This window comes from Microtus oregoni, unplaced genomic scaffold (genome assembly GCF_018167655.1).
Source record: "Microtus oregoni isolate MIOR12 unplaced genomic scaffold, Mior012 000045F_ref0000178, whole genome shotgun sequence".
NCBI lineage: Eukaryota > Metazoa > Chordata > Mammalia > Rodentia > Cricetidae > Microtus > Microtus oregoni.
This window is the reverse complement of record NW_024543219.1, coordinates 8,067,950-8,079,503: the sequence shown is the minus strand read 5'-3', so window position 1 is coordinate 8,079,503 and position 11,554 is coordinate 8,067,950. Positions and strand designations below refer to the sequence as shown.

General features: G+C 48.7%; 1 protein-coding gene across 2 annotated transcripts; it reads right to left on the bottom strand.

Annotated features, from left to right (window-relative positions):
• Positions 1-5,563: 5,563 nt before the first annotated feature.
• Positions 5,564-11,502, bottom strand: Irf9 (interferon regulatory factor 9). 2 transcript variants are annotated; one of them, XM_041633942.1, is made up of 9 exons: positions 11,035-11,502; positions 10,123-10,303; positions 9,658-9,841; positions 9,398-9,471; positions 9,140-9,257; positions 8,976-9,047; positions 7,545-7,886; positions 6,295-6,410; positions 5,564-6,194 (listed from the first exon to the last, which is right to left on the bottom strand). In XM_041633942.1, exons 2-9 carry the CDS (start codon positions 10,300-10,302, stop codon positions 6,084-6,086), a joined length of 1,197 nt encoding a protein of 398 aa, XP_041489876.1. In that variant the 5' UTR covers position 10,303; positions 11,035-11,502; the 3' UTR covers positions 5,564-6,083. The 2 variants fall into 2 exon arrangements, with proteins under 2 accessions (XP_041489876.1, XP_041489875.1); XM_041633941.1 differs by lacking the exon at positions 11,035-11,502 and adding an exon at positions 10,765-10,849.
• Positions 11,503-11,554: the final 52 nt, after the last annotated feature.

Here is an 11,554-nt window from a genome sequence, read left to right as displayed (position 1 = left end):
TCCCGTCTGGATCTCAATCTGAATTCTTCAGGACGCAAGATTCCCAGCACCACTGAAAAGGAGTGGGAATTTGGACAGGGGGCATGGTGCATGTAGATGCAAAAAGCCCAATTAATAAGACGACCAACGCTGGGCGTGGTGTCGCATGCTTTTAATCCCAGTACTCAGGAGGCAGAGGCCGGCGAATGAATCTTTGTGCGTTCGAGGCCAGCCTGGTTTACAAAGTGAGTGCCAGGACAACCAAAGATACACAGAAACCCCGTCTTGAAAACCAAAACAAAAGAAAAAAAAAAGACGACCAACTTCTGGTAATTTAATTTGGGAGATAACCAAACGGAGACGCAGGTGCTGGGTACCCTTATTCTGCCATCCCTGAGGAGGTCTGCACATCACTCGAAGACATGGCACTTACCTTCAGAATTGACGTTCCGGCCAGAGATGCAGAGCTCCAAGGGGGAAGCCTGAAGAGGGCCAGAAAACGAACGAACGAACAAAAACCGGTCTTCAGGGAAGACTTGAGTGTTCGTCAGCTGTCGTCGAGCTTCTGGAACTTGCTCTAGGTTCAGTCGCCCTCCAGCGGGACCAGGAGCATGCTCTCCAAAGCTTTGCGCCAGGACAGCCAATGGGGAGCAGCGGAGGGGGAGCTCTGACTCCTGGTGCCAGGCAGCAAAACACGGTGGTTCCCGGCCATAGGCTCTTGGAGACGGGTCGCCAGCCAATCACGAGAATCCTGAGGACTACTGTAGCATTGTGAGGTGTCCTGGCCAATGGGCTCTCGTTCTCTCAGGTAGTAACAAGGACTTCTCCCAGGGGTTCATCTGACCAATAAACGGGGAGAAACCCAGTTTCACCCTGGAGACAACTTGCCAGCAGGATACCTACTAGAGTGGAAGATGGGGTCACGTCAAGGGCAAACGCCCCGGAGCTGCTTATAATACAGAGATGCAAGGGCCTGTGCACGATCCCAGTTCTAAATTCCACCAACCCGATTTTGTGTCCTGGAAGGGTCTGTGCTGAACTAAGTGCGAGAAACTGTGAGCCGGCCTTGTAATCACTACTTGTCAACAAGAAAGAAGGCAGCCACCAGGGCCGTAACTACAAACTTCTGAAATCTTACCTGGCACTTGGAATTTAGACAGGATCTCTGAAAAAGCTAAAGCAGAGTCCAGGAGTGGTAGTGCACACTTTTATCTCAGTAGCAGGAGGATCTTTACGAGTTTGAGAATAGCACCTCGGTCTACAGGCCAGTTACAGCACCATAGTGAGACTCTCTGTAAAAAAAAAAAAAAAAAAAAAAAAAAAAAGGCAAAAGAGGGCTGGAGATGTAGCTCAGTAGTACAGAGCTTGCTTGCATCCACAAGGCCTGGGCTCAAGTCTCAGAACTGCAGAAAAGGAAGGAAAACAGCCCTTGATCCTAGCGCTCAGGACGCAGAGTCAGCCAAACCCTGTCTGAGGCCATGATGCTCTACACAGTGACTTCCAGGCTAGCCAAGTGAGATTCAGTCTCAAAACCAAGCAAATAAAAACAACAGCAAAACTAAAAATGAAGGTGTGTGCATATCTGTATCCAGTTCTTGGGAGGGATAGCAAGAGTTGAAGGACAGTTTTCACCTCACAGCCTGGGTCATTTTGAGACCTAGCTCAAAAACCGTACACGGTTTCTTTTTCTTTCTTTCTTTCTCTCTCTCTCTCTCTCTCTCTCCCCCTCTCCCCCTCTTTCTTTTCTTTCTTTCTTTTCTGTTTTTTGGTTTTTCGAGACAGGGTTTCTCTGTAGCTTTGGAGCCTGTCCTGGAACTAGCTCTGGTAGACCGACCAGGCTGGTCTCAAACTCACGGAGATCTGCCTGCCTCTGCCTCCCAAGTGCTGGGATTATAGGCATGCGCCACCACTGCCTAGCTCGCTCTTTCTTTTTTCTTTCCTTCCTTCCTTCCTTCCTTTTTCTGAAAACGGTTTCAAAACCGAAAGAGATTGAGAGGTAGAGTATAGTGATTTATACATCATCCCAGCATTGAGGGGAGGGAGGTGAAGGCAGGAAGGCTGCCAGAGTTCAAGACCAGCCTGGATCATACTGTAAACTTGGCTAGCTGAGCCCTGCCTCAAAAATAAATAAATAAATAAACAAATAAGGGGGATGGTGGCACAAGCTTTTAATCCCAGGACTCAGGAGGCAGAGGCATGGCTCAGCTGGGTCTCTGTGAGTTTAAGGCCAGCCAACCTGATCTACTTAGTGAGTTCTGTGACAGCCAGAACTACATAGTGAGACCCTGTCTCAAAAACCCCAAACAAGGGCAGAGAGATGTCTCAGTTGTTAAGAGCACTCACTCCTTTGCAGATCTGGATTTGATTTCTACAAGGCATCTCACCATCTGAACTCCAGTTGGAGAGGATCTGATGCTTTTTCTGACTTTCTTTAATTTTTTGGTTTGTTTTATTTTGAGACAGGGTTTCTCTGTGTAACTAGCTGTCCTGGAACTAACTCTTGGACCAGGCTGTCCTTGAACTCACAGAGATCTGCCTGCCTCTGCCTCCCAAGTGCTGGAATTTCCTCCAGCAAATCCCCATCAATCCACCCCAGGAGCAAGATCCCAAGTCCTAATCCTTCCCAAAAAATTCTACCATGGTAGATGGAGGCTTTCAATATACCTGTCTTCTGGAAGCAGTGTATATTCAAAACAGCTCTGTGGTGATGGTGAACTGACTACTGTGGTCAGTGTATTCATGGTAGAGGGACGATGTGTTTCCCCAAATCCGGGTACTTGACATGAATTAGAAATGAAGACCCTTGAGACTTGGAGTTGGGTGCTTGTATACTGTCACATTTATTCAAGAAGGGAAAGATTTCCAGGTGTCAATACCGCGGCAAATGTGTCTCACACACACACACACACACTAACAATAATTAAAAAGCAAAAGTGGGGAACTGGAGGACCAGAAGATGTGGACAACTTACATGGGGTACCCAGGGGAGCTCTAAAGAGGTGGTATTTTGATTGAAAAGAAAGGACAGGTCATGTGACTGCCTGCAGGAAGATTGTTATCACTATTTGGATTTTTGAGACACAGTCTCTCTTTGTACCCCTTGCTGACCTGGAATTCACTATGTAGACCAGGCTGGCCTTAAACAGAGAACCACCTGCCTCTATCTCCAGTGCTGAGATTAAAGGCCTGTGCCACCAGCCAGCAGGGAACAGTATTTTAGAAAAAAAGAATAAACAAATTAAATTCTGAGGCAGCAATGTTTAGTGGGTTCAAGGAGCCTGGAGCAAAGCAGCTGAAAGGGTGAAGGATGAATTAGACATTGGAGGTTGGAGGTCATTTTCAGGACCCTGGTTTTTACCTTGAGGGCTTTGGGAACCAGGGGAGGCTGTGAGCACAGGAGCGAAATGACCAGATTTGTGTTCAGAGGGCCTCAGAGACGATGTGAGAAGAACCAAGAGGAGATGTGTGCGGATGGTGGAGCTGAAGCAGGGTTTTTGAGAACAATAGAAGGAGTACTAAGTGCCTTACACATAATCCACAATAGTTTTGTTGGAGCGGTTGGACTGCAGACATTAGCCCAGAACCCATTCCCTCCTCTTACCTGTTTAGCTTGGGTAGTTCACACCCAGTTCCAGCCCTTTTCTTTATCCTCTTCAGTGCTCCAGACTGACATTTTAACCCTGGTTTCCATTCTCACTGAGACATGTGTGAGCATGTTGCATATTCCACAGAAATCAGACCACACACACACACAGTTTATATTTTTACTTATTTTGTAAGTGTTGCAGGGGTGCATATGTGGAGGTCTGAGGATGACTCATAGCAAGCAGTTGGTTCTCTCAGTCTACCATGTAGAACCAGGGATTAAGCTCTCAAATCTTCAGGATTGGCAGCAGATGCTTTTACCCACTAAGCAATCTCACCACCACCACCACCTCTTTGAAAAAATTTTTTAGCCGGGCAGTGGTGGTGCATGCCTTTAATCCCAGCACTCGGGAGGCAGAGGCAGAGGCAGGCGGATCTCTGTGAGTTCGAGGAAGCTACAGAGAAACCCTGTCTTGAAAAACCAAAAAAAAAAAAATTTTTTTTTGAAACAGGATCTCACTTTGTATGTATGTACCTCAGGATGGTCTGGAGCTCAGAGATCTGCCTGCCTCTGCCTCCTGGGTGCCGGGAGTAAAGGGAGACACCAGGCCCATCCCCGCGAAGGCTTGTTTGAAGGAAGAGTGATATTGTCATTTTGGCTTAGATGTAGGGTCCAAGAGAAAAATTGAAGACAAAGATGTACTTTAGAGAAGACACAAAGAAGGTTCAAGGGGGATTTCAGAAAACTAAAGGCACAAAAGTAATACCTCCCCTTGTTTACTCTTGGCTTCCCTGAGGGACAAGGAACAGACTAAAGGGAAGAAAAAAGGTTCAAGCAGGCAGGGAAGCACAAAGATGTCTGGAAAGGTCCTATAAGGATTTCAACATCTAGACCTGATCACGTGAGTGAATCTAGAGGCTTGAGCCATGGCAAAAAGAAGAATAAATATGGTGTCATGTGCAGGAATGGGGATGCTGAAGGTGGTGGCAGTCAGGTGACAATGGAACCAACTCGGTGGCAGTGATGGAATAAGAGTGTCATTCGCCTGACGGATCTGAGTTCCAGGACAGCTAGGGCTGTTACACAGAGAAACCCTGTCTTGATAAAGAAAAAACAACAACAACAAAAAGAGAAGAGTGTCAGTTAATTGCAAGCACTCAAGTTTCAGTGAACAGGGTGCTAGAACATTTTTATTTTAGACAGGATTTCCCTGTGTAACAGCTCTCTGGCTGTCCTAGAAGTCTGTAGACTAGCCTGCTATCTCTGCCTCCCAAGTGCTGGAATTTGAGGCGTGTGCCACCACCCAGCATGAGTGTTTTGAAACCCCAAAGCCCACTGCCAGTGACACAACTTGTCCAACAAGGCCACACCTCTTAAACCATTCCCAGTCACTCTGAGGATCCTTTCAAAGTATGTGCCAGGCGGTGGTGGTGCACGCTTTTAATCCCAGCACTTGGGAGGCAGAGTCAGGCGGGGATCTCTGTGAGTTTGAGGACAGCCAAGGTTACACAGAGAAACCACGTGTGTGTGTGTGTGTGTGTGTGTGTGTGTGTGTGTGTGAGAGAGAGGGGTGGGGTGCGGGGAGTTTTCAAGGTGTGAGTGTATGGAGGCTATTCTCATTCAAACTATCAGTGGCTGCAGTGACTGACTCCCAGTCCTTTCCCCGGTGTGGTTGCCTGAAACTTGCATGGGGGCACAAGGCCCTGGAAGTACTAGGCCAAGTCTGAAAAACAAAATAGAAGGGTGAAGGATTGGAAGAGAGAGAAGGGAGGCATGGCAGTACAGCCAGGCATGGTGGCCTATGTCTGAAACCCCAGCACTTAGGAGGCTGTGGCAGGAGAATCACAATGTGTTTGAGACTAGGCTCTAGAGCTCAGATAGTATTCCAGGAAAGCAAAGGGACCTAGATGAGAACCCAGGCAGTGGGTATCCAAGTTTCCATCTTTACAATTCCCATGTAACTCTTGCTACCTTCTCCCAACATATCACATACTCATCTCTCTTTTAAAAAGCTTTTATTTATTGTTTTGGAGACAGGGTCACAATAGTCACCAAGGCTAGCCTTGAATCCACACTCTTCCTGCCTGTGTGGTGGGGTTACGGATGCAAACTACCCTATCTAGTTAATCTTTATTTTAAATTCCAGTGAGGATCTAAGAAGGAAATATAAAGTGCTTGGATTTAGAGACAGGGGTTGGAAAGAGAGCAAAATTCCCACTGAGATCACACTATTCAGAACTTTACAGTTCTTTAGAGATGAAAGAGGGCACAGCTAATTAAAAAAAAGTACATAAAAGTCTCTCTCAGGTTGTCTTTGAACTCATAATCATTCAGTCTGTCTTCCAAGTGCTGAGATTAGAAATATTCACCAACAAGCCTGGCTTTTCAAAATAATTGTTCTAAGAATAAAAAAGATGCTTGCACTACCAGCCATGCTGTATACGCCAGTGGTAAAGTCAGCACAAAGGAGGCAGACTAACGGTGTGAAGAACAAGTCTGTTTCCATGGAGACCTGCGGTCAGAGTGGTAAAGCAGCAGGTGGGCATTCTGGGTTCTGTACCAGAAACAAAGCAGCTCTCTGCTCTTCTGGAATTTCCTTCAGTAAGTGTCGGGCAAATGCCTGCTCCATCTGTCCCAGAAGAAACGAGGATCAGCACCGTGGGGACAGTCACCACCCTGTTGCTCCTTCCCTTCAACCAACACCTCTCTTGTCCTGGAGTAGAACTCACCTGCACGGTGATAAGATTCTCCTGGGTCTGGCTAGAGCCAGGATTCTTGTCCCAGAAATGCAGTGTTACCTGGGACTTGGGTGGGGGACGCTGGCCCTGGAAGTACTGGGCCAAGTCTGAAAGAAAAAGGGTCAAGGATTAGAAGAAAGAACAGGGGCCGGGCAGTGGTGACACACACCTTTAATTCCAGCACTTTTAATTCTAGCACTCAGGAGGCAGAGGCAGATGGATCTCTGTGAGTTCGAGACCAGCCTGGTCTACAGAGCTAGTCCCAGGACAGGCTCCAATGCTACAGAGAAACCCTGCCTCGAAAAATCAAAAATAAATAAATAAAAATAAAAACAAATAAATAAAGAGGGAAGGCAGGCATGGCATATGGCCAAGCGTGGTGGTGTATGCCTGTAACCCCAGCACTCAGGCTGGGCCAAGAGAGCTGCCATGTGTTTACAGCAGCCTGGCCTACTGAGTGAGTTCCAGGCCACCTGGAATGGTGTAAGGACTTGTCTCAAAAACAAACACAGACACTATAGAGAGAGGACCATGAGTAAAGTGGAGCCGTCTGGGAAGCCAGATGCAGAGGAAGTTGGAAATGGGGTGACATGACACCAAGGCAGGGCTTAGAGATGCTAGGAACTAAGCTGTCTTCCTGACGTTGTAGGAAAGGCACCTTGGAGTCCTTAGAAGCAGCAGTCCTGGCTACCAACCCTTTGTTTGCTTATCCTCTGCCAACACTAGGATACCATGAACCCAGGGACACCTAACTCTCTCCTCTATGCTCTTCCCTCTCCTCCTATGTCCAGATTCAGAGGTTGTAACTAGAATTTTAAGAGTGGACAGAAGAAAGGGACAATCTTAGGAGATGCCTAGAATGTGGTAGAGATGGTGGGGTGGGAACAAGTGTGTCTAAGGGTCTTGGCTCTTCCACAAACCAAGTTGTGTGTTCCAGTGTGTACGGAGATGGTCACAAGGTTTAAATCTGTGTTAATTTGTTTGCACACATTCATATAACCATGCTTCAATGTTACTACGCTTCCCCAAACTGTATCGCACTTGTGCTACTCCAGCTGAACCTCATCTACCATGACTCTGGCTAGGGAAATGCTGCCGGAGCTGAGCACACAGCTACACACAATGTACACCACACAAGTGCAGGGGTGCCGTGCACAGGCTGCAGTGACGATCTGCTCTAGACAGGCCCGGGGGAGACGGAGAAAGGGATGGGCGATGATGCCCAGCTAGGACACCCTTACCTCTACAGAAGCAGCTGGTACTGAAGAGCTCCACACACTTATTGCTGGGCAGCAGATGTGGACCAGACCCAGATGGGGCCTCAGGTGCATCCCAGGAGATGGGGTTGGGACAAAGGCGCTGAACAAAGAGGCCTCTGGAATTGCTGGCCACCAGGATGCCTCTCTCAAGCTGATTCAGCAGGCTCTGGATAGGCTCCGGTGGATCAGGTTTGGGGAACAGCACCGGGAGTATGTTGCTCTCCAATGCTGAGGGCTTAGCCACCAGGCGACAGTCTAGGCTGTGCACCTGGACCTCATGCACCACGCGGCCACTGTAGATGAAGGTGAGCAGCAGCGAGTAGTCTGCAGGCAGAGAAGCCTAGCTGTACTAGGTGTAGGAGGAGCCTACAGGCTGGGAAGAGGCCCTGGCCCCACAGTGCACATGACCATCACAAGGTCATGTGATGAAATGAAATTCCATGTGGTCTAGTGTCCCCATTTTGTTACTGGGAAAACTGAGCCCAGAACAGGCATCCAAGCAAGTGCTGGGGAAGACAAGGTTGCAGAGCTGAGGGAGCTCCTTCTGAGTCAGAGATGTCTTTGGTAATGTGGCTCAGGTGAAGGAATGGTTGCCTACCATTCGCATAAGCCCTGGGTTCAAGCCCCAGCACAGCAATAAGCCCTTAGACTTGGCATGGTAGCACACATCTGTAAGCCCAGCCACAGGAGGAGCAGTAATCCAGGTGAACTTTAGGTACATAGTGAGTCTGAGGTCAGACTGGACAATATTAGACTGTCTTTAAAAAGAAGGAGGCCTGGGGGGATAACTCAGCCATTAAAGGCAAGGCTCACAACCAAAAATAAAAAAAGGAGCTGGAGAGATTGCTCAGCAGTTAGGAGTCCAGAGGTCCTGAGTTCAATTCCTAGCAACCACATGGTGGCTCACAACCATCTAGAAGGATCTGATGCTCTCTTCTGGCCTGCAGATATACTTGTAGAGAACTCAAACATGAAATATAAATAAACAAATAAAGAAGGAAGGAGAAGTGCCTCCTCCTCCAAGTGCATGCCTTCCTCCCAACACAGGGTTGGTGGCAAAGGTTTCCTGTCATTCAGGAGTCACTCCCAGCAGAGCTTAATGCTCACAACCGTGCCGTTTACAACAAGGTCTCAGAGACTGGATTTTTCTGGACAATAAAGAAATAAACATCTCACTAGAGCAAGTTTGAGGTCAGCCAGGGCTAATAAATAAAAAAAAAATCTCAATGTGACTATTCAAGGAACAGAGAATTTAAGGAGTTTTTTTTTTTCCCCAAGGGTGAGAAAAGCTCTACTGAGTATGGTCAGCCACATGAATACTCAGTTCAGACAAGTGTTATAACAATGCACGCAGGGTCAGAGGAAGCAGACCTGAGAGGAAGGGGACAGAGAAGGGTCAGAAAGGTTACCTACCTGAGTTTGGAGGAAGCAGATGCTCCACGAATACTGGGTCCTCTTGAACGGGAGCTTCTGTTGTGCTAGCATCTGGAGAGGCAAAGGCACTGATCACTCAGAGTGAGACCAAAGAGCCTGACACAGAAGGTGCAACAGGGGCATAAAGGCAGGAGAAACAGTACCTTCCTCTGGTTCGGGGCTGCTGTCGCCGCTGTTACTGCTGTAGCCACTGCTGCTGTTGCCGTTGCTGCCACCGCTGCTGTCTGAGTGCTTTACAATCCCACTGGCCCTCCCCTTCACCTACGGATACATCTGTTAATGGCACACCTCTTCTTTTGAGGACCACCCTGCTCTTTGGCCTACCTATTCCCCTTCCCAACACTCCGAAGGAGTCTTGAGGATGGGAGTAACTGTCAAGTTCTTGAGAGTGCCTTCCTTACCTTGCTCTCTTCCCTCTCTGGTGACACAGAACTGATGGATCGCTTTAATGGTGATTTCTGGCTTCTCGGCTGGGCTGTGGAAATGGGGCAGGTGGAGGAGAGTCAGAGCCTTTTCCAGGGGAAGACAGTAGGAAGGATCCAAAGCAACTGTTTGGCAGGACGAGGGAGCCCAGGAAGGCCTGCCAGTCCCCAGAGGGCTTATCTCCATCTTTCCTGGTCAATCTGCTCATTCCAGGAGCAGCTGGGCAGGGATCACTCACCAGGGAGGGTTCCTGGTGGCAGGATCCGATATACTTTGTAGGGTTCAGCAACATCCATACGGCCTCTCTCAGGAACCTCTTCAAATTCAGAACTCTTATTGAGGGCACAGCGCAGGCGAGTCTTCCAGACAGCAGGGTGTCCTATGTCCCCATCCTTGTGCTTCTCCTTAAACAGTGCCCACGCCTAGTAAGAGATGAAGTGACGAAAAGACAAAGTATTACATACTCTAGATGTCCCTCCAAATGGCTGATAGCACAGGCGTGTGGTCTGAGCACAAGCCTTGAGCTTAGACGAGCCCGCACTGGGTCTGGATTCCATTCTTGCCAGCATGAAACCCTTCGTAACGCAGCAAACGACGGCACTCACTTTATCCACAGCCCAGACAGACAGAAGCACCTGGTCGTGAACATGCCAGTGCAGACACTGTCCTTCACTTGAGGGATGCTGGCTCCAGGCCCTCTCACCTTGAATATGGCAGCATCCTGGTCCTCTCGGAAGTCTTGCTTGCCTGCGTGCTTCCAGGGAATCCGGAACATGGTCTTAGCGGTGTCATCCCAGCACACCCCTAGGAACTGCCCACTCTCCAACTGCTCTATTATCCAGTTCCGCAGTTTGCGGGTGCAGCGTGGTTTGCCTGAGGCCATCCTAGGAAGAGAAGCAGGATACATGGAACTTTTTAAAATTTGACACAGGATCTCACTAAGTCATTCTGGCTGCTATGGGACTAACTATATAGACTAGGCTGGACTTAAACACAGAGATCCACCTGCCTTTGAAGTGCTGGGATGAAAAGGTGTGTGCTGCCATGCCCAGGGGGAACCGACAAATTGGAAGTGTTTACTAAACTTTGATCACTGGGGCCAGCTTCCTGCAACAGCCCTTCCCCAAAGACCCTTCCATGTTCTTTTCTCTTGAAACATTCTGAGGTAAAAACTATATTCCAAGTTATTACACCTGGAAGGAAACCTTGGTCTTAATGTTGAGGTGTTTCAGAAATCTTATTTGGGAGGACTCCCTTAATGACCTGCTCCTGGTGACAGACTGTGTAGATCCCAAGCATACAAAGAGGCAACATTGCTTTATAGACAGCTCCCCAGTCTACTTACCCCTTTACCCCCATCTCGGCTCCCTGCACTGGAGGGGTAGGTGGGGCAGATAGCTGGGGGAAAGGGTGGAGCTGAAGCAGCAGGAGGCAGGGCCAGAGGCAAGAAAACAAAGGTCAACTGAGGCTGAGCAAGGGCCTTCCTCCTGTCTGTCTAACTCTGGTCAAACCTATTTTCTGACCAGAGCCTGGCCTGATCCTCGGCTAGCACAGGAGCCTGGGAGCCCTCATCTCACCGCCCTCCCAGCTGATTCCCCTTCAGAGTTGCTCTTACCTGAGCGACCGAGGATGTCCCAGGCTTGGCTTGTTCTAGGCTAGGTTTCTGATCTCTCCTCCCCTTTCTACAGCCCCACCCTAAGTTTCAGTTCTCCTCCAGGGAGGTTGATTTCCCAGAAATCACGTGGTCTGAGTTGCAGGGCCGGCAGCTACCACCAGAGGGAAGCAGCATCTGAGAATGTGTTGACAACAGAGCAGACCAGGGCCCAGTGGCTCCGGTCAGACCCCTCCATCCTCCCTTGAGGATTCCCTTGTGAGACCCTGCTGCCTCTTAGGAAGGCTAGTCTCTGCATCTGACCTGGGGGCTTATTTGTGCTCCCCAAGTGTCTGCTTGCTATATTTTAAGTGATTTCACACAGCAGCCAGGTTAAATGAGAAAAAGGAAGCAGAGATGCCCACACCAGGTAGTTAAAGATGTGGAGGGTCTCTTTTGTCCATATATCCATGGCATTTCATTTCTTCCTGCCAGGAGTCCAGGGAAGTCGGATGGCAGGCTGCAGAGGGCACTTTCAACAAGA